Source organism: Chiloscyllium plagiosum, unplaced genomic scaffold (genome assembly GCF_037043375.1).
Source record: "Chiloscyllium plagiosum isolate Xiang-an unplaced genomic scaffold, Cpla_swu_hap1 HiC_scaffold_7, whole genome shotgun sequence".
NCBI classification, from domain to species: Eukaryota; Metazoa; Chordata; class Chondrichthyes; order Orectolobiformes; family Hemiscylliidae; genus Chiloscyllium; species Chiloscyllium plagiosum.
The window spans coordinates 97,844,970-97,868,351 of NW_028270145.1; the positions used below are offsets into that span (position 1 = coordinate 97,844,970).

General features: G+C 42.6%; 1 protein-coding gene and 1 long non-coding RNA gene across 2 annotated transcripts in view; one reads left to right on the forward strand and one right to left on the reverse strand.

Moving 5' to 3' along the window:
* LOC122551763 (inhibin beta B chain-like) overlaps window positions 1-943 on the reverse strand; it is a 46,502-nt gene extending 45,559 nt beyond the window's left edge. The window contains exon 1 of the mRNA XM_043694212.2: window positions 544-943. Within this exon, the coding sequence (XP_043550147.1) occupies window positions 544-943 (400 nt within the window). The remainder of the gene's footprint in view (window positions 1-543) is intronic.
* On the forward strand, window positions 613-17,554 carry LOC122551764 (uncharacterized). Its single transcript, XR_015757554.1, has 3 exons — window positions 613-709; window positions 5,642-5,911; window positions 16,872-17,554. It is a non-coding gene; the product is annotated as an uncharacterized LOC122551764 (long non-coding RNA).
* The last annotated feature ends 5,828 nt before the right edge of the window (window positions 17,555-23,382 follow it).

The window sequence follows — 23,382 nt, forward strand, 5'->3', positions numbered from 1 at the left end:
TTGGTCGCCACATAACTGAGCCCAATATAATTCTCTCCCACGTCCCTTTTGACCGTAACCCTTTCCACGCTCTTTTCCCCCCGCAATTCTGTTTTTGGGTTTGATTCTGCACATGTTACACAGTCATACAACAGCTACAGTGTTCACCTTCAGCGGCGGCTGTAGTGCCTGGTAAACTGCTCTCACATCGGAGGTGAGATTCACGGAATGCAATCTAAACACCCCTTCCCAGACTGTCATATGCTTTGGGACTAGGTTTCAGCTCTAGTGGTGTCTGAGCTGCGTTACAGTTAACTTTGTATACTGGCGAAAGGGAGATTCTAACTCGTGTATTATCGAACGCTCTGACCGGGAGCTGTTCCCATTCTTCAGTCAAACGCGAAATTTGGGGAAGCCTTTTAAACCCAGGCATTAGGTACCTAGTGGACTGGAGTAAAGTCACTGACAGTATTACTAAAAAAAAGGGGGGGGGGTCCTTTCCAATTTATTCCAATGATTTTACTCTCATTGTTGGGACTTTGGTATCCGTGAAAGTTTACCGACCTCTCTCAGCGAAACTGATGATCTCCGAGGTCTGCTCCTGCAGTTCCTTCCTGGTGTAGCTGGTCGCATGGCCATCCAGCTGTGGGATCTCCAGTCTGCCGTCTTCTCTCATCTTGCCGGAGTGCAACTTCCTCAGGGCGGTCACCATCGCCGCTTTGGGCACCGGGTGAGTGATGTTGGGCCTCTCCCGCATCTGCAGGCGGCTCAGGATGTGCTTCTTGACGGCTTCCAGGAGCAGGGCGTCGGTCTGGCCGGGCTCGTCCGGCTGGGCCAGCCCGCAGGTCGCGCAGGAGCTGGCGCCGGTGATCGGGAGGGAGCCCTCGGCGGCTGGGGCTGGCGTGCAGCCGCCACACACCACGATCGCCAGCAGCCACGCTCCGCTCAGGCAAAAGACGCTCATCTTTTCAGGGCCAACGAGATCTCTCCCCCTCCCTCCCCCCACCCACCCGGCCCCCTCCAACAGAGAGGGAAAAAAAGTCCCCTATCAAATGTGACTTAGAAGTGGCTGAATATTCGTTCTGGGGTCGCCACTGTGTTGCGGTAGCGCCTCGGTGAGCATTATATCAGCAGACAGGAACCTGTTTTCGACTGGGAAGGTGTCTAGATAGCATCAGGCTCCTTGCGATAAATAACGTTTCGCTTTCTACCCCCACCCCACCCCACCCCAGAAACAAAACTGAAGGGCCACTGGGATACCAAAAAAAAAATTAGCATCCACACTGAAAAGCTCTAACTCTTTTATTGCACTTTTGAACGCCGTTTCAGGCTTGCTTGAAGTTAATCTGCACGGTTTAACATTCCACCTCTGCCAGTCCAAACTTTAAGCCATTCTAGCGGCCCAGTATATAGACATTTATAAGAGAGATGCCAAGTATCCAGTTGGAAGAGCAAGGGGGTGGACAAAAAGAGTGGGGAAGAGAGGATTTTGTTTGTAAAAAAAATAGCTATGGTTCGCCAGGACAGGAGTTCCCCTTGTCTTTAAAGTAGTGCTCCAGCATGGGTCACTTTGCGTTATGATCCTGGGCCTCCACCGGCGTTAAGGCAGTTCAAGTGACCGTGGCGCTGACTGTATTTCCCTAAATTCAGCAGCAGGAACACTCCCCACTCCCAGGCGGCGCTGCCAGCGATAACGACATTCGAGTCACTAGCAGCAAACTTTTATACAAACGGCAGCACCACGTGGGCAGTTCCACCTATGAACTGACTCGCTCCAGCGACAAGCGAGGGATCAACCGAACACTCCTGGGCACAGTTACTCCCTGGAAGAGTATTTCCAATCGGGTTCCCCTCCGCCCCCATAACGCCCGAAACCAAACCCAAAGAAAGGGAATTCGGTCTTCCAAAACATCAATTAAACAAAAATAGCCCCAACAACTCACAGGGATTTAAAAAAAAAACAGCAATCTGAAATAAAACAAAGAACTGCAGAGGCTGGAAATCTAAAAGAAAATTCGCTGGAGAAATTCAGCATGTCCAAATCTTTCAAATTAACCCAAAAAGTTAATTCTGTCCCTCTCTCCACAGGCTTAGAGTCATTGGGATATATAGCATGGAAACAGACCCTTCGGTCTAATCTCGTCCGTGCCGACCAGATATCCAATATAAATCTAGTCCAATTTCCCAGCATTTGGCCCATATCCCTCTAAATCCTTTCCGTACCCATCCAGATGCCTTTTTTGCTGAATTTCTCTAGCAATTTCTGTTTAGGTTAGCTCCAACCTTGACGGACGAGGGGAGCGGATGGTATGCGAGATTTCACGAGAAATTGGTTTTATTTTGTGTGGTGTTTGTCTCCTTTCGACGTTTGGGGATGTTATTCAAATGCTCACGCTCCAAAATAAAATAAAGGATTTGGGTTACCTAAGGTAGCATTGTTGGAGGACGACGCCAGCTTTCCTAACTGTTTCTATTCCAGAATGTGTCTTGCAAAACTTAGAAGCTTCAGTTGAAACTTGCTTGTGGGGTTGTGTGTGCAAAATATACTCCGGAACCTCTGCAGTCCCTGGGACCTTGCCTAGTCAGATGTTTTAGATTGTCGTATTTTGCTCAGAAATAGAGCTAATGTCTCGGTCGATATCGAATAAACAGTTTCTGATTGAAAATCGATAACGTTTTGGTCGTGGTTTGTATTTGTGTAACGCTGAGTGCAGTGCAGTTTAGAATCACCACGCACTATTGCATGGGATGACATGCCCTTTGATTCCAGCCACGATCTCCCATAAAGTCAATCCTGGTCAAGTATGCAAAATGCAAACGAGCCTCCAACATGCCCTGCAGCGGTCTAGAGAGGCGACAGCAAAGGGAAATCAAATCAGAGCTACTTAATCCAGGCATTTTTCGGGAAAAGACAATGCACACGTGGGCCAACATTGAGATTTTTACAAGCAGGATGCGATCGATACTATTTCCCCACACAGGTGACCTGGTGGTGATCGCCTTGGGCAGCTCTGAACGTAAATGTCAAGGGGTTTTAGCTCCTCCTGCCTCGGTTCATGAAGACTGACAAACTGAATGATGTTTCAAGCTGAACAACACCTCTCGTCCCCGCTCAATGAGTCCCAGCATCTGCAGTACCCACTTTCGCCTGCTCAATGAGTGTCAATAATGGACTGATTGCCATCGATAGTGACCATGGTGTACTTAGGTCCTGATGGCATTGGCTCGCGTTTTTAGCTCTCTCTCTCTTTCATCGCGGGAATTGGCTGTCTATCATTTCTGTAGCAATTCGCTTTCCTTGATCTTTCGCTTACAAGAAAATCTTTCCAATTTCCTCGAAGTACGGGGGGGGGGGGGGGTGACGTGGAGTCAAACAGGATGAGGGGACATTGCGAAATATGGAGACTGGTTTCTGGCTTTGGGGGTCGGTGCTGATAACTGCACGGTGGAAAAAGGAATTCTGCTCAAAACCTTATCAAGTAAATAGAGCGCCACCCACCTTCACAAGCGTGTGAGCAGCAAAGGTCCTGTCCTCGCCGCGCACTGACGCCGGTCAATGTAACGTGTTACTCTGGAAGCCAGGGTCGCCACTTGCTGAATAAATCCGGGAGAGGGGTTACTGGTTGGTTTTATTGGATTGCGTGTTCTTGTTGCGGCCATGTAATACAGGTTCGGTCAACGACAAGTGGGAGGTGGGATAAATGTGTGAATCCTCTTACTCTTAAAACAGCTTCCTCAAATTAAAACAGAAATTGCGAGAGCATCTGTGGAGATAATTTGATTTCAGCCTCCTTAAATTGTCGCCTGCAGAATGAATAGTCACCCGGTCAGTGCGGGTTAATGAAGGCGAATGCTGTACTTGCTGGGTTTTGTCCGTTAATGAGGGAACAACAAAGCTTTTAAAATCAAGACGTTTTTATTCACTCGTGGGACTTGGGTGTTGCTGGCTGGCCAGCATTTATTGCCTGTCCGGCGTTGCCTTTGAGGAGATGGTGAGCTGCCTTCCGGAACCGCTGCAATCCCTGGTTGACCCACAACGGCCTTAGGCAGGGAATTCTGGGATTCTGATCCAGGGACACTGTGGGAATAGCAATACATTTCCAAGTTAGGATGGTGATTGACTTCGAGGGGAACTTACAGGTCATGGTGATCCCATGTGTCTGCTACCCTTGTAATCATGGTTTGGAAGTTGCTGTTTTTGGTAAATTTCTGTAGGGCATCTTGGAGATGGTACACACTGCTGCGACTGGGCATCAGTGGTGGAGGGTGTGGATGCTTGTGAATGTGGTGCCAATTAAGTGGACAGCTTCATCCTGGTTGGATTCAAACTTCCTGAGAGTTGTTGGAGCTGTACATCCAGGCAAGTGGGGAGTATTCCATCACACTCCTGACTTGTGCCTTGTGGATGGTGAGTCAGGAGGTGAGTTACTCACTGCAGTATTCCTTGCCTCTGACCTGCTTTTGTAGGCACTGCGTTTATGGCAAGTCCAGTTAAATTTCTGGTCAATGGTAATCCCCAGGATGTTGATAGCAGGGGATTCAGTGATGGTATCACCATTGAATGTCAAGGGACAGTGGTTAAATTGTCTATTATTGGTGATGGTTATTGCCTGGCATTTGTGCAGTGTGAATGTTACTTGCCACTTGTCAGGATTAGAGTGATGCTGGAAAAACACAGCAGGTCAGGCAGCATCCGAGGAGCAGGAAAATCGACGTTTTGGGCAAAGGGCCTTCATCAGGAATGATTTCTGATGAAGGCCTTTTGCCCAAAACGTCGATTTTCCTGCTCCTCGGATGCTGCCTGACCTGCTATGCTTTTCCAGCACCGCTCTAATCTAGACTTTAAACTCCAGCATCTGCAGTGCCCACTTCTGCCTTGCCACTTGTCAGTCCAAGCCTGGATATTGTCCAGATCTTATTGCTTTTGAACATGAACTGCTTCAGTATCTGAGGAGTTGTGAATGGTGCTGAACATTGTGCAATCATTGTTGAACATCCCTATTTCAGATTTTATGTTGGAGGAAAGGTCATTGATGAAACAGTTGATGGTGGTTGGGTCTAGGACACTACCTTGAAGAACTCCTGCTGAGATGTCCTAAAACTGAGATGTTTGACCTCCAACAACCATGACCATCTTCCTATGTGTCAGATATGAGTATAACCAGTGAAAGTTTTGCCTCTGATAGCCATTGATTCCAGTTTTTCTAGGACTCCTTGAAGCCACACTTGGCCAAATGCAGCCTTGATGTCAAAGGCTGTCACTCTCACTTCACCAGTGGAATTCAGCTCTTTTGTCCAGGAGAAAGTGAGGACTGTAGATGCTGGAAAGTCAGAGTCGAGACGTGTGGCACTGGAAAAGCACAGCAGCTCAAGGCAGCATCCAAGGAGCAAGAAAGTCGACACTTTGGGCATGCTGCTCCTTGGATGCTGCCTGAGCTGCTGTGTATTTACAGTGCCACACTTTTTGACTGTGTCCATGTTTGAACCAAGGCTGTAATGAGGTCAGGAGCTGAGTGGCCCTGGTGGAATCTAAGCCAGGCATTAGTGAACAGGTTATTGCTGAGCAAGCACTGCTTGTTAACAATGCTGATGACACATTTCATTGCTTTAGAGATGATGGCGTGGTATTTAGCTGAGTTGGATTTTTCCTTTTTGTGTACAGGACATACCTGAGCAATTCTCAACACTGCTGGATAGATGCCAGCATTGTAACTGGACTGGAAGAGCTTGGCTAGGGAAGCAGCAAGTTTTGGAGCACAAACCTTCAGTACTATTTTGGAATGTTCTTATGGCCCCTAGTCATCACAGTATCCAGTGCCTCCATCCATTTCTTGATATCATGTGAAGTGAATTGAATTGGCTTGTTTGTGTGACGCTGGAAATCATTGGAGGAGGCTGAGATGGATCGTCCACTTGGCATTGGTGCCTAAAGGTAAGCAAAGCTTGGGTACTATGGAGAATCTACAAGTGCCCATCTGTACCACAATATGGTACAATATTTAAATAGTAGGAGAAATTCACTTTTTTTTCTGTGCAATTCAAAGGTGGCAAGATATTAATTTACATTTGCTCTTGTACACAGTGAATTCATATATATAAGCCAAAGCAGTGTACATTGTTGCAGATTCAACATCTTATTGATTGAGGTAATCCTCTTCCAAGTATTCTGAATCATGATGGATATGCCCCATTATATTCAACTTGGCTAATCACTGCAAGAGTTCCTTGGGGTAGTATCCTTGACCCAGCCATCTTCCACCATTTAATCAATTATCTTCTTAGTATTGTAAGGTCAGAGGTGGGGATATTCATTGATGACTGCACTTTGTTCAGCACCATTCATGACCCTTCAGGTACCCTTCAGATAGTCATTAGACCTGTACAACATCCAAGATTGACATGTAGCAAGTAACCAGAAAGTGCCAGGCAATAACCATTCCCAACAAAGGAGAACCCAACCATCCCTCTTGGATAATCAATTGTCACAGAAAAAGAAAAGACTTCTGGGTTGCTGATGCAATTTAGGGAAGGAAACTGTCTTTACCTGGTCTGGTCTATATGTGACTCCAGACTCACCAGTTTCCTCATTTTCCCTTCCCCTACATTATTCCAGACCCACGCCCCCAAAGTGGCACCACCCTCCTGACCTGTCCATCCCATCTATCCGCTCCACCCTCCTCTCTGAACTATCACCTTTTCCCTCAGCTTCATCTACCTATCGTATTCTCAGCTACCTTCCCCGCAACCCACCCCACCCTCCCATTTATCTCTCAGCTCCCCCAGCCCACAAGCCTCATTCCTGCTGAAGGGCTTATGCCCGAAATGTTGATTCCCCTGCTCCTTGGATACTGCCTGACCAGCTATGCTTTTCCAGCACCACACTCTCAACTTCAGACTCACAGCAATGTTGTTAAGAAGGGCGGTAAAGACAAGACAAGCCAGGGAACTATAGACTGGTGAGCCTGACCTCAGTGGTGGGCAAGTTGTTGGAGGGAATCCTGAGGGACAGGATGTATATGTATTCGGAAAGGCAAGGACTGATTCGGGATAGTCAACATGGCTTTGTGCGTGGAAAGTCATGTCTCACAAACTTGATTGAGTTTTTTGAAGAAGTAACAAAGAAGATTGATGAGGGCAGAGCAGTAGATGTGATCTATATGGACTTCAGTAAGGCATTCAACAAGGTTCTCCATGGGAGACTGATTAGCGGGGTTAGATCTCATGGAATACAGGGAGAACTAGTCATTTGGATACACAACTGGCTCAAAGGTAGAAGACAGGGTGGTGGTGGAGGCCTGTGACCAGTGGAATGCCACAAGGATCGGTGCTGGGCCCTCTACTTTTTGTCATTTACATAAATGATTTGGATGCAAGCATAAGAGGTACAGTTAGTAAGTTTGCAGATGACACCAAAATTGGAGGTGTAGTGGACAGCGAAGAGGGTTACCCGAGATTACAACAGGATCTGGACCAGATGGGCCAATGGGCTGAGAAGTGGCAGATAGAGTTTAATTGCGATAAATGCGAGGTGCTGCATTTTGGGAAAGCAAATCTTAGCAGACTTATACACTTAATGGTAAGGTCCTATGGAGTGTTGCTGAACAAAGAGACCTTGGAGTGCAGGTTCATAGCTCCTTGAAAGTGGAGTCGCAGGTAGATAGGATAGTGAAGAAGGCATTTGGTATGCTTTCCTTTATTGGTCAGAGTATTGAGTACAGGAGTTGGGAGGTCATGTTGCGGCTGTACAGGACATTGGTTAGGCCACTGTTGGAATATTGCGTGCAATTCTGGTCTCCTTCCTATCAGAAAGATGTTGTGAAACTTGAAAGGGTTCAGAAAAGATTAAGAAGGATGTTGCCAGGTTTGGAGGATCTGAGCTACAGGGAGAGGCAGAACAGGCTGGGGCTGTTTTCCCTGGAGCGTCGGAGGCTGAGGGGTGACCTTATGGAGGTTTACAAAATTATGAGGGGCATGGATAGGATAAATAGACAAAGTCTTTTCCCTGGCTTTGGGGAGTTCAGAACTAGAGGGCATAGGTTTAGGGTGAGAGGGGAAAGATATAAAAGAGATCAAAGGGGCAACTTTTTCACACAGCGGGTGTTACGTGTATGGAATGAGCTGCCAGAGGATGTGGTGGAGGCTGGTACAATTGCAACATTTAAGAGGCATTTAGATGGGTATATGAATAGGAAGGGTTTGGAGGGATATGGGCCGGGTGCTGGCAGGTGGGACGAGATTAGGTTGGGATATCTAGTCGGCATGGACAGATTGGACCGAAGGGTCTGTTTCCATGCTGTACATCTCTATGACTATGACTCAAATGTACTCTGGGCAATTAGGGATGGGCAATAAATGTTGGCCTGGCCAGCAATACTGACATCATATGAATGATTTTTTAAAAAATACCATCACTAAATCCTGCCCTATCATCTTCCTAGGAGTTAACTGTTGACCAGAAACTGAATTGGACTAGCCATTTAAATAATCATAAATATCTCATCTTCAACCACCCCGAAGTGTGTCCACTATCTATTAGACACAAGTCAGGAGTGCAGTGGAGTACTCGCCACTTGGCTGGATAGGTGCAGCTTCAACAACACTCAAGAATCTTGGCACCAGACAAGACAAATCAGCTCACTTGACTGGCAACCTATCTGCTACATTCAACATTCACTCCTTCCATCACTAATGCACAGTGGTAGCATGATGTACTATCTACATAATGCACTGCAGCAAATCATCATAGCTCCATTTATAATTTCTTCTGTACTGATGACTTCTATCACCTAACTGAACAATAGCAGCAGATTCATGACAGTACACCATCTACATGTTCCCAAGTCACACACCATCCTGACTTGGAGCTATACTACAATCCTTTCATTGTTGCTGAGTAAAACAAAAACTCTGGAACTCGCTTCCTAACAGCACCTTGGATATACCTACACCATAAGTAGTGTGGCCCAGTGGTTAGCACTGCTGCCTCACAGCACCAGAGACCCGGGTTCAATTCCCGCCTCAGGCGACTGACTGTGTGGAGTTTGCATGTTCTCCCCGTGTCTGCGTGGGTTTCCTCCGGGTGCTCCGGTTTCCTCCCACAGTCCAAAGATGTGCGGGTCAGGTGAATTGGCCATACTAAATTGCCCGTAGTGTTAGGTAAGGGGTAAATGTAGGGGTATGGGTGGGTTGCGCTTCGGCGGGTCGGTGTGGACTTGTTGGGCCGAAGGGCCTGTTTCCACACTGGAATGTAATCTAATCTAATCTAATAAATACTACTGCAGTTTAAGAAGACAGCTTACCACCACCTTCTCTGGGGCATTTCAAGATGGAAAATAAATGCTAGCCTCGCCAGAAAAGTTCATATTCTCTTGAACAAATTTTTTTAAAAAGTTCTGCTGCTATATTCTTCATAAAGTGACTCCCTTCTGCTACTAAGCTAAAGGTAATGCATAAAACTAAGGACATTGACATTTCTGAGCAGACTCCAGGAATTAAATATGACTCTCCAAATCATTACAATAAATACTCCAACAGAAAATGCACATTGGCATCAAAATGAACAGTGTTTTAAAACTTTTTTGTTTGTTTTTTATTGTTTATTAATTATGAAAATACTGATGATGGGTATAATGGCTGTTTGACTAATAGTTCGGAATTATCCAATTCGTTAATGATTTGTTTTCTATTTAAGTGCCACAGATACAATGTGAGTTTCAATGTGCTAAGCAACCAATGGCATGGAGGCTGATTATGAGCAATTATGTGATGAAACTTCATGGAATACATCCAACCAGAGTTGGTAACATTACATAAGCCAGATAAATACCGTGAACTGTCTTCTTGATTTATGGAGCTTACTGCATATTTCACTTCCCTACAGTCTGTTCTCCATTTCATTTGTGTTGAATAGCACACCACTGCCAAATAATATCCAGAGTATGCTTATTGTTGTGAAGTGTATTGTTGTGCTTTAACATGTAAATAAATACAAAGCACTACAGTTCAACTCAATAGACTTTCCCTTCATAGTATTTAATTCAAGCTCGTGACACACTCATGAATGGAAGTGTTTCCATAATTTCATAGAATCCCTACAGTGCAGAAAGAGGTCATTTGGCCAACTGAGTCTGCACCAACTTCCAAAGAGCATCCCACCCAAACCCACCCCCATAACCCCTCATGGTTATGTTTTTGTTAAAAACCATGGCTAAGCCACCTAACCTGCATATCTTTGGACTGTGGGAGGAAACCCATGCAGATAATGTGCAAACTCCACATGGACAGTTGCCCAAGGCAGGAATCAAACCCAGGTCCCTGGTGCTTTGAGGCAGCAGTCCTAACCACTGTGCCACTATGCCATCTAATTTTTAACCTTTTCACAGAAGAATACAAAAATATATTTTGAGGGAATGATATTTCAGATTTAAGTATTTTCATAAGTCATTTATTAAATTTATGAGTTACCTGCCACATTATAGAAAGTTTTGATTGAATTCTTGATAATAGTCAATGCGCTCCAACCTTTAAGATTATCTGAAAAAAACCACAGAAATCCTACAAAGGCAAAATTGTGACACAACAGGTGCCTGAGGTGGTCTTGCTCTGACAAGCATTGATAAGCAGTTTGCTCTGCCTGCCTTGGTAGCTTAAGCTGTATTTACACTGAACATTTTGTGTCATGTTGCCATCATGCTGAAACTGTAGGATAGTTCCAGAGTTCAAACTCTAGAAAGATTCAGTCAGAGACTCCTTGGAGAAGGCTAATCTGACATTGTATCAATTTGTTATCTCTCAACCAGTGCCGGATCAAACTGGGTTTAAAACCCGACAAACTTGCGTGACGTTATTTAAAGGTGTTACCATGGTGGCTGCACTCTTCAAATATTTACACTGGAAGAACTTCATGCAGATTGGTAGCTGCAGTATAAACGTACATTTAAAGATGTAAATTATAATATTTAGTCACTATTGATACGGAAAATATAGCCCTGCACCCAGTGGAAAATTACTTTTTTTTAACCATTCGAGTCACCTTTCCTTCCTGTCATGTCTTACCTCCTTTCGAGCTATTGAGTCAGCAACAACACTGATTACTGAGTTACTTCAAGCCAGTAATCACAGCACAATATTTCAACTATTCCACTGTCTCCAAACCAGTGTAAAACACATTGAAATATTCATTAAAGCCAAATTAATAATTAAGATTGAAAAAAGACTATTCGGCTTATTCAGTTTATTTAATGGTCAGTGTCAACACTGACCCAGTGGGCACAATCACCTCTGAGACATAAACATTTCAGAAATAGAACATTGGGTCTCTCCAACCATTCAGTATGCTTCTGGCTGATCACAATTTCACTTTCCCATCTATTCTCTCTGTCGTTTGCTTCCCTCAGAGACCACAACCCTCTGGGACAAGGAAGTCCAAAGATCCCTTTACAACCTTCTCTGGACTGCCTCAAATGTCAGTGTATCTTCCCTTAGAAAAATGGGAAACCTGTTCACAGTATTCCAGTGCCTTACAAATTTTGCAAAACCCTCCCTACTTGCATACACAATTTCCTTTGAAATATAGGCCAACTTTCCATTTGCCATCCTTATTACCCACTGAAACTAGATATGAGCTTTATGTGATTCTGGCATAAAGACCCCTGAATCCCGCTGCCCTGCAGCTTTCTCTTAAATAATACTTAGTTCCTCTATTCTTCCAAAGTACATGACCTCACATTTTCCTACATTGTATTCCATCTGCCAAATGTTTGTCCCATCATTTAACCTGTCTATATCCCACTGCAGACTCTTTGTGTCATCCTCAACATTTCTCTTCTCACCTATTTTTGTGTTATCTGTAAACTTGGCTATAATACAATCAATTTCTTGTCCAAGTCATTAATATATGTTATAAATAATTGTGGCCCCAGCACTGATCCCTGTAGTACTCCACCAGCTACAGATCCACCAATGGGAACAGATCTATTCTGCAGAACAGATCTATCTATTTTGCCTCAACGCCTTATGAATTTGACCACCTTTATCAGCTCTCCTCTTAACCTCCACTTCTCAAGGAAAACAGTCACAACGTTTTCAGTCTGTCTATGCAACTGAAGTTCCTTATCCCTGGAACCATTCTCATGAAGCTTTCCTGCACTCTAGGAACACAGGACTTAGAAGCAGAAGTAGGCTATTTTGCCCTTCAAGCCTACTTCACCAATTAATAAGATCATCCTTAATCTGGTTGTGGCCCTGACTCCACTTTCCTGTCTACCCTCATAATGCTTGGCTCACCAGTCAATCAAAAATCAATTTTTCCATGAATAAATTCAGTGACCTCACCTCCACTGCTGTCTGTGGAAGAGATTCCACATAATAATGAACTACTAAAAGCAAAAGAAACGCTTAAAAGGGAGACCCCTTATTCTTAAACTAAACCTCTAGCTCGAGTCTCTGCCATAAGAGGAAAAACTCTCTAATGCCTTTGTATCCTTTCTAAAATGTCCTGAACTAGATGCAATGCATCAACTGAGGCTACAGGTAGCTATTAATAAAGTCTAGGATAATTATGCTTTATTAACCATTCTCTCAACATGTCCTGTCACTTTTAATGACTTATGCACATGTACATACAGGTCCCTCTGGACCTGCATCCCCTTTGGAATCATACCCTTTATTTTATGCTGTCTTCTATTGTCCTCCTACAAAATGAATTCATTCTCCATTCTCTGCTTTAAATTGTATCTACAATTTGTCCACCCATTCTATAACCTTGTGTATGAACTCTTGAAGTTCTACACAGTCCTCCTCACAGTTCACAATGTTTCTAAATATCATATTGCCCTAAATAGAACATAGAACATTACAGCAGAGTAAAGGCCCTTCGGCCCTCGATGTTGCGCTGACATATGCAACCAATCTGAAGCCGATCTAGCCTACACTATTCCATTTTCATCCATATGTCTATCCAATAACCATTTAAATGCTCTTAAAGTTGGTGAGTGTACTACTGTTGCAGGCCCGGACTACTCTCTGAGTAAAGAAACTACCTCTGACATCTGTCCTATATCTATCACCCCTTAATTTAAAGCTATGTCCCCTCTTGCTAGCCATCACCATCCAAGGAGAAAGGCTTCCAATGTCCACCATATTTAACCCTCTGATTATCTTATATGTCTCAATTAAGTCACCTCTCAACCTTCTTCTCTCTAATGAAAACAGCCTCAAGTCCCTCAGTCTTTCCTGATAAGACCTTCCCTCCATACCAGGAAACATCCTGGTAAATCTCCTCTGACCCCTTTCCAAAGCTTCCACATCATTCCTATAATGCAGTGAGTAACATGAATAAAGAGTACTGGGCTAATGGTAAGATTCTTGGTAGTGGAGATGAGCAGAGAGATCTCGGTGTCCATGTACATAGGTCCTTGAAAGTTGCCACCCAGGCTGATGGGGTTGTTAAGAAGGCATACAGTGTGTTAAGTTTTTATTGGTACAGGGTTTGAATTTCAGAACCATGAGGTATGCAATACTCCAAGTGCGGCCGCACCAGAGGTTTGTACAGTTGCAGCATGACCTCATGGTTCCGAAATTCAATCCCTCTACCAATAATAGCTAACACACTGTATGCTTTCTTAACAACCCTATCAACCTGGGTGGCAACTTTCAAGGATCTATGTACATGGAGACCGAGATCTCTTTGCTCATCTACACTATCAAGAATCTTACCATTAGCCCAGTACTCTTTAGTCATGTTACTCCTTCCAAAGTGAATCACCTCACACTTTTCCGCATTAAACTCCATTTGCTACCTCTCAGCCAAGCTTTGCAGCTTATCTATGTCCCTCTGTAACCTACAACATCCTTTGTCACTATCCATAACTCTACCAACCTTAGTATCATCTGAAAATTTACTAACCCATCCTTCTATGCCCTCATCTAGGTCATTTATAAAAAAGACAAACAGCAGTGGACCCAAAGCAGATCCTTGTGGTACACCACTAGGAACTGAACTCCAGGATGAATATTTCCCATCAACCACCACCCTCTGTATTCTTTTAGCTAGCTAATTTCTGATCCAAACCACTAAATCACCCTCAATCCCATGCCTCTGTATTTTGTGCAATAGCCTACCATGGGGAAATCCATATACACCACATCAACCGCTTTACCCTCATCCATCTGTTTGGTCACCTTCTCAAAGAACTCAATAAGGTTTGTGAGGCACGACCTACCCTTCACAAAACCGTGTTGACTATCCCTAATCAACTTATTCCTTTCTAGATGATTATAAATCCTATCTCTTAGAACCCTTTCCAATACTTTACCCACAACCGAAGTAAGGCTAACTGGTCTATAATTACCAGGGTTATCTCTACTCCCCTTCCTGAACAAGGAGACAACATTAGCTATCTTTCAGTTTTCTGGCACTATTCCTGTAGACAATGACAACATAAAGATCAAAGCCAAAGGCTCAGCAGTCTCCTTCCTGGCTTCCCAGAGAATCCTAGGATAAATCCCATCCGGCCCATTGGACTTAACTATTTCTACACTTTCCAAAATTGCTAATACCTCATCCTTGTGAACTTCAATCCCATCTAGTCTAGTAGCCTGTATTTCAATATTCTTCTCGACATCATTGTCTTTTTCCTGTGTGAATATTGATGAAACCTATTCATTTAGTTCTTCCCCATCTCCTCTGACTCCACACACAACTATCCTTGATTTGCCATACTCTTACTCTAGTCATTCCTTTATTCCTGACATACCTTTAGAAAGCCTTAGGGTTTTCCTTGATCCTATCTGCCAATTACTTTTCATGTCCCCCGCAGTAACTGTTCCTTGAATAAGCTCCACATTTTAACTATGCCCATCTCCTGCAGTTTCCTTCCACATCCTATGCATTCTAAATCTTGCCTAATCGCATCAGAATTGCCTTCCCCCCAGCTATAACTCTCGCACTACAGTATATATCTATCCCTTTCCATTACTAAAGTAACCCTAACGGAATTGTGGTCACTGTCACCAACGTGCTCACCTATCTCCAAATCTAATACCTGGCTGGATTCATTACCCAGTACCAAATCTAATGTGGCCTCGCCCCTTGTTGGCCTGCCTACATACTGTGTCAGAAAACCCTCCTGCACATATTAGACAAGAACTGACCCATCTAAAGTTCTTGAACTATAGTATTCCCAGTCAATATTTGGAAAGTTAAAGTCCCCCATAACAATTACCCTGTCACTCTCACACCTATTGAGGACCATCTTTGCTATCCTATCCTCTACATCTCTGGAACTATTTGGAGACCTGTAGAAAACTCCCAAAAGGGTGACCTCTCCTTTCCTGTTTTGTAACCTCAACATTTCTCTTCCCACCTATTTTTGTGTTATCTGAAAACTTGGCAATACTACAGTCAACTTCTAAACTTTTGCAATGTTGCCATGCACAGGTCATTCTGCTATAACGTGTGTTTCATTTGTGCGAATTCGCTATGTTATGATTGATGAATTGGGGACATTGCTGCTAAAGGGGCAAACTTTTAAAGTGTGTATTGGTTGTAACATGATTCCGGCCCCATTACTTTAAACAGTGCTGCTATTACATGATTTTTCTTATAACACAGGATTGCTCGAGGATGGAACGACCACTATAGCAGAACTGACTTTACATTAAGTCTAAATTATGAATCTATTTCAGGAAGAGAGGGGATCTTAATACCAATCCCTTCAACATAAATGTTCCTTCTGTCAGAATAAAAACATCCAGTAGGCACCTCTCTGTCTCCTGTCTCTCAGCCACTTTTATTTTTATGTTGTTACTGTCCCTTTTAATCCATGAGCAGTAACTTTGTTCATAAGTCTTTGTTAAATGCATTTTGGAAATCCATGCATACTACATCGACAACATTACATTTATCATCCTTCTCTGTTATCAAAATGTCCAGCAAGTTAGTTAAACATGATTTGCCTATAACTAATCCATTATGGCTTTTCTTAATGAACCACACTTGCACAAGTAAATATAATTGGTCCCAAATGTTCAGATCTAGAAACTTCCCTATCATTGAAGTTAAACTGACTGTTCTGTATTTGTTGGGTTTATCTTTGCACCCACTATTGAAGAAGTGTGTAACAATTTCAATTCTCTAATATGTTGGCACCATCTTTGAGTCCAAGGAAAACTGCAAACATAATGGCTGATGCTTCTGCAATGTCCGTTCTCATTCCCTGTGTACCCTTGAATGCATCCCAATTCACCTTGATCCCTTGTTATTTCAAGGACTAAGAATGTATATCTCCTTTTTATTAATTCAAAATTCTTCACGTTTGAATTATCTCCTGTTTCACCATGACCCATGCAGCATCATCTTTTTTTGGAAAGACAGATGTAAATTATACATTTAAAACCTCAGCCGTATTCTGTCTCCACGCATAAATCTCCTTTTTTGTCAGTCTTTGCCCTCACTCATCCTTTTACAATCCTCTATTTATATGCTCATCAGAGACTTTTGGATTCCCTTTTATGTTAGTTGCAAGTCTTTTTTCATATTCTCTCTTTGCTTCCTTTATTAACTTCTCCCCCCCCACCCCACTAAGGTTTTAGATTTTATTTATTGTCACATGTACTCAAGTACAGTGAAAGGTGTATAATCTCACCAGAGGTGGTGCCATCTTAGGAACCAAGGTATCTAGATTTTAAAAAACGCTTAGGTACAAAACGCTTAGGTATAAGAGAAACGATCATTAAGAATTTAAGTATTCCTTCAAAGAATATTAGAAAAATAAAGAAATAGATAATAGTTTACATTAAAATCTTTTGTAGTTTAAACTAGGAAAATAAAGGAATAAGTTAAAGTTCAACAGTCTTTGATGAGTCCTCTGCTTATCTTGCTCTGCCTTCAGTTCTCAACTTTGCCACAACAAGTACCATTGCTGCTGCTGCACTGCTGCTTCTCTGAACTCTCTGGAGCCTCAGGAACATGCCTCGAGTAGGATCCACTTGCACACTGATCGGAGACACCGCCGTGAGCCACCGAGAGACCAGCCAACATACTGCCAAGAGACCAGGCTGAGAGCCACCCAGAGAACACGCTATAGGGCCCCCCACCATGAGCCACTGAGAGACCAAGCTGGGACCCACTACGAGCCAAGAGACCAGGCCGGGACCCACTGAGATATTCCATGTTCACTTGGGTTCTCAGTTGTATTATCTACTTGACATTAGTCATAAATACGTTTCTTCTTCATCTTAATCTTTATCTCGTGTGTCATCTGTTGAAATGGATTCATTTATAATTTGATTTATAACTGCCGTAAGATTTTTCAAACTTTAATTATGCTCTTTCTTGCATGCTAGCACAACTTTTGCTTATTTAAAATGATAACTGGCAAATTTCAGGTGTGTTCCACAATGATAAATAACAATTTAGTTTATGCATTTATTCCAGCCTATATAGGAATATATAGCAAAACTGAATAAAATCTGTGGCCCCATTTAATTACACTCTTCATGCGCCATTTAAAAGTGCAGCTTTGAAAAAGAAATATTAGTGTGGTCAAAATATATGTTGTTAGCTGATCGTCTTGTGGTTGGACATGCACTTTAGAATCTTGTCTAAAGCATTTTGAAATCTGTTTCAAGATCAAAGTATTATAAAGGTAGCATACATGAAAAGCATATTTCAAATCCTGTGTTAGTTCACTTTATGAAAGCTCATAGTACTACAACTACTGTGTTCTTCAAAGAAAGTGAGCACTTATCATAGTACCATTATAGTCGTAAATTTTCTAAACCCCTAGAGGCCTGGACTTGTGGCATTATTTAAATCATTTAATACTTGATAGCATAAAAGAGTAAGTTTGAGGAAACACTATCCAGCCACCCAGCTCACCTCATCACATAATTTCTTTCTCATGACCCTCTTTGATCCAAGAGAAATGTTGCCCTTAATATATATCCTCCATTTAAACATCAAGTAGTTATGTTCTTTTAATTCATTCACAGGATGTGGGCATCACTGGCTAATCCACATTTATTGCCTATCCCTAATTTGCCCAGAGGGCAGTTAGGAGTCAATTACATTGCTGTTGTTCTGGAATCACATGTAAGGATGACAGTTTCCTTTCCTCGAGGACAGTGGATGGGTTTTTTTCCAACAATCAACAGTGATTTTGTGGTCATTATTAGCTTCTTAATTTCAGATTTTATGGAATTCAAATTCCACCATCTACAATGTTAGGATTTGAACCAGGTCCCTAGCTTATGTACCCAAGAACAAGCAAAAATGCAAATCAGTACCTCTGGATTAACAGTCCAGTGATAATACCATTAGGCCATTGCTTTCCCTTAAAGGGGAATTTATTTAATTATTATCTTTTCATGGGATGTAAATATTGATGGTGAGGCCAGGATTTGTTGTCCATCCTAGTTTTCATTGAACTGAACAGCTGCTCAGCCGTTTGATTAAGAGTCAACCACTTTTCTGGGGGTCTGGAGTCATATTTGTACCAGATCAGTCAATGATGGCAGAAAAGGAGGGGGAATAAAAAGTGAATCAGATGGGATTTTACAACAATCAAAGTCAGTCATCAACAGACTTTAGATTACAGACTTGTACACTGAATTTAAACTCCACCAATTTCCATGGTCCAATTTTAACCACAATGGATTGAGCCTGCACCTCTGGATTACTAGTCTAATGACATTACCCCTACGTCACCATTGCCCACTAAAGTTTAACTAATGATCCAAGCTAAGAAATTTACAAAGAATGTGAAGCACAGAAAGAGGCTACTCAATCGATTAGATTATGTTCCTTGAAGAAGGGTGGTAAGGACAAGCCAGGGAACTATAGACCAGTGAGCCTGATGTCAGTGGTGGGCAAGTTGTTGGATGGAATCCTGAAGGACAGGATGGACATGTATTTGGAAAGACAAGTACTGATTAGGGATAGTCAACATGGCTTTATGCGTGGGAAATCATGTCTCACAAACTTGATTGAGTTTTTTGAAGAAGTAACAAAGATGATTGATGAGGGCAGAGTGGCAGACATGATTTTCAGTAAGGTGTTTGACAAGGTTGTCCATGAGAGACTGGTCAGCAAGGTTAGATCTCACGGAATACAGGGAGAACTAGAAGACAGAGGGTGGTGGTGGAGGGTTATTTTTCAGACTGGAGGCCTGTGACCAGTGGAGTGCCACAAGGATCGGTGCTGGGTCCACTACTTTTGATCATTTACATAAATGCTTTGGATGTGAGCGTAAGAGGTACAGTTAGTAAGTTTGCAGATGACACCAAAATTGGAGGTGTAGTGGACAGCATAGAAGGTTACCTCAGATTACAATGGGATCTTGATCAGATGGGCCAATGGGCTAAGAAGTGGCAGGTGGAGTTTAATTTGGATAAATGTGAGGTGCTGCATTTTGGGAAAGCAAACCTGAGCAGGACTTATACACTTAATGGTAAGGTCCTCGGGAGTGTTGCTGAACAAAGAGACATTGGAGTGCAGGTTCATAGCTCCTTGAAAGTGGAATTACAGATAAAGTATAGTGGATAGTGAGGGTGGCGTTTGGTATGCTTTCCTTTCTTGGCTATACAGGACATTGATTAGGCCATTTTTGGAATATTGCGTGCAATTCTGGTCTTCCTATCAAAAAGATGTTCTGAAACTTGAAAGGCTTCAGGAAAGGTTTACAAGGATGTTGCTAGGGTTGGAGGATTTGAACTATAGGGAGAGGTTGAATAGGTTGGGGCTCTTTTCCCTACAGCATTGGAGGTTGAGGGGTGACCTTATAGGGATTTATAAAATCACGAGGGACATGGATAGGATAAATAGACAAAGTCTCCTCCCTGGGGTGGGGTAGTCCAGAACTAGAGGGCATTGGTTTAGGGTGAGGAAAAAGATGTAAAAGAGACCTAAAGGGCAACATTTTCACACAGAGGGTGGTATGTGTATGGAATGAGCTGCCAGAGGAAGTGGTGGAGGCTGGTACAATTGCAACATTTAAAAGGCATCTGGATAGGTATATGAATATGAAGGGATTGGAGGGATATGGGCCGGTTGCAGGCAGGTGGGACTAGATTAGGTTGGGGTATCTGGTCGGCATGGACGGGTTGGACCAAACCATCTGTTTCCGTGCTGTACATCTCTATGACTATGACTCTATATGTGTCCTTCCACTCGTTCTCATCCAATCTTACATAACCTGAACATCCATTTTTCTCTGATGTGCAGATTTTCCTTCCCCTTGGCTACATTTATGCAATTCACCTCAACCATTCCTTGTGGTACCAGGTTTCACGTTCTAACCATTCTCTGGGTGTAGAACTTAACTCAACAAATCTGTTAATTTGTAGGCTGGCACCAGAGAGGGAACATGAAAGCTGCTGGGAAACAGATTAACTAATGATCTTCAGGGAAAATGCCTTCTGTCGCCATCCAGTCTGCCCTATATGTGACTCCAGTCCCATAATGTGTGGCTGACTCTTCAAGCCCTGAGGGAAAGTAAAGCAATGGGTAACGAATGCTGACTCATCGGCTCATGCCCCACGAGCAAACAAAAATGCAAATCAATACCTTTCTCACAGTCATCATAGAGTTTGTGACAATGAAGTAAGACTTGATTGAGTAACCTGTGATGCGCTATTAACTTGTGCCCCAGGCATTCTTCATGCTAATCTTAACAAATTTGGATTTCACTTTTTTCCAAAAGCTTCTTCATAATTTCAAACGTTCAGTTAAACACACGTTTTGTTTCTCTGTACTGCCTATCGGGGTGACAGAAATGCTGAAGTCAGCAGTGGGAGGAGATTTAGCCTAACATAGCTCTGTCAGGTAATAAATAGAGATTATACCTGGGATATTGCTCAGAGTCTCATCTTGGCATGTAAATCATTAATGGTGTATAATTTGATTAAGGCTTGTAATATCAAAAGCACTGAGTAGACTAAGTGCAGTGAGCTGTTAGACAAGGGTAAATCATAAAATGAAAAAGGAAAATGCTGGAAATATGCCAGCAGGATTAACAGTTACTGTCAAGCGAGGAACAGAATTCATATTTCAGAAAACTTTTTTAACAAGGATGAAATATACATTGTTTCTCACTCCACAGATGCTGCCTGACCTACTGAGCATTTTACAGGACTTTCTGTTCTTTGTTTCAGATTTCCACCATCCTCAGTAATTTGATTTTGGACCAGAGTAGGTCTTAAGTGTGTGGCAGTGTAATATGGTTACCAAGGAAGCAGCCCATTTTATGCTCCCTCTGCTTTTTATTGACTTTGATTTTACTAAGTAATAATAACAAGCATCAAGAATAAATGATTGATAAAAAAATGGTGCCATTATATACAGAGTTCATTAGCCTGAAAGTCCATTTGGCTCCAGCAAAGACCACTAGAATTCCCTCAGAAAATGACAGATACCTACTTATATTAAACACATGTCACATCTGTGAAGGGCATTGGTCTTAAGTGCTTTGCCACTTCAAAGTTCTCACTATCCTGACTAATTTGGGATCTGATATTTCCTTGGAGCCTAGTAAACCAAGTGTGTTATGGTATATCCACTTCGACAAAATGGATTTCAATGGCAGGCAGAGAAGTGCCATGCACAACCAATATCAACCTCACTACTCCAATCAAACTATCAATCACAACTTTGAGAATTTTAAACTGACCTTCCACAAGCACTACCCCAGCCTACCCCAGTTTTTTAGGGGGTGAAAGTGCCATATTTCCATGATCACTTGTGTGAGATATTGCTTCCTAACAACATCTTTGAATGACCTCTTTCTAGCTTAAATGCTATGCTCTTTGTTCTGAAACCCATCCTTTTTAAGATTTCAATCATCTTTAACATTTCAATGAGATCACTTTCAAGTATTCAATATTAAAAGGGATACAGACCTATAATGTCAAACTTATTCCTATAAATTCTGATTTGAGGTGCCAGTGTTCACTCTTTTAGACCTAATTCAAGAGACTGTTCATTACACATCCTCCAAAGACAATTAATCTGCTCTCGAGGTGTGAGGCTGAAAATGAATGTAATACTTCTGAGAGGATCTATCCAGAGTTTTATATATCAATTTACTGTCCATCAAACCCTGAAGACAGACTAATGCACACCAAGGCAATATGTGGGAATTTCAGACTTGTTTTCACGATAGTCCTGTATTCCTATACTTGAGTACATGTTACAATAAAACCTAATTCTACTTCAGAATCCCTGCATGCTCAGTGCAGTGGGTGTGCCAACCACGTTGATCTGAGTGGTTCATGTCACTTTTTAGTTCAGTTGTCCTCTGAATGCTGTGAGCACGATTGTGAGAGGGCAAAAAATCAGCTGGATTCCACGGTGCCCTGGCTGGCAGGTCAGGCTGGGAATGGGAAACAGAGATAAGGAACTGATGGCAGAGGGGTTCAGATACGAGATAATCATGGGCTGTGGCATTGATATGGAGCCAAAGGAGCACTGCTGCACCTTGGTGATTTAATTGGCTGTTGCTGCCAATAAGATATGAAATAATGCTGAGACACTTGCCAAAGCTTTCAAGGCATCTCTTGCCAAAATACTGGCATCCTTGCAATTGTTCTGAGAAGTGGGTGATGAAAAGCTTGGGTGACATGGCTCCTTTCCCAGCAATAGTCAAGTTCTGTGCTACCTACAGACTGCTTAACATATAAAGGGCTGAAACATCTATTTATCATTCTTTCTCTCCTTTCTACTCTTAAAATGCTCAACAGAGAGAATTGTTAAAGGTAAAAGAAAGACCATGTATTTAGGTAGCATTCTTTACAACCTCAGGATGTGATGAGGTGTTATAGAAGTAATGAAGTAGTATTTGAAATGTAGCCACCATTATAATGTAGGAAATATCATACCATGTTACCAAATTGCATAGCATCTACTTCCTTCTGGCAAACATTGCTCGGAATTACAGTGAAGTTAATATTCGGGGTACATCGTTATGCACTGCATTAAGTTATACCAAAATAAGCTAGTACATGCATTTTCATAGTGGGGAATGTAGAAAATGCTCACCTCAGTTAGTTATCAAAAGTTTTAACTGCAATTTGCATTAAAAATAAAATTGGCAACATCATCTGATGGCGATGTGAAATACTCATTCGTCATGTAATAAGGGAAAGAAGTGAAATGCTTCCAGTGATAACTGGTACTGAAGAGGTTTTAGACAACTACTCCTTCCTGTTATCATATCCTGCTACCAATTATTAGAGTAAACTGTAGTAGCATGTTCCTTGGCCTCTGCAACTCAACCCGGGAAACCATGATGTGGGTGGTACATTGACAGCTCAGGGCAGGCTCATTTCTGTACATGTCATGCCACCTAGTTTGAAGATACATTGGCGAGAGATGAAACACTAAAAAGGTAGGGATGGGGGGGAGGG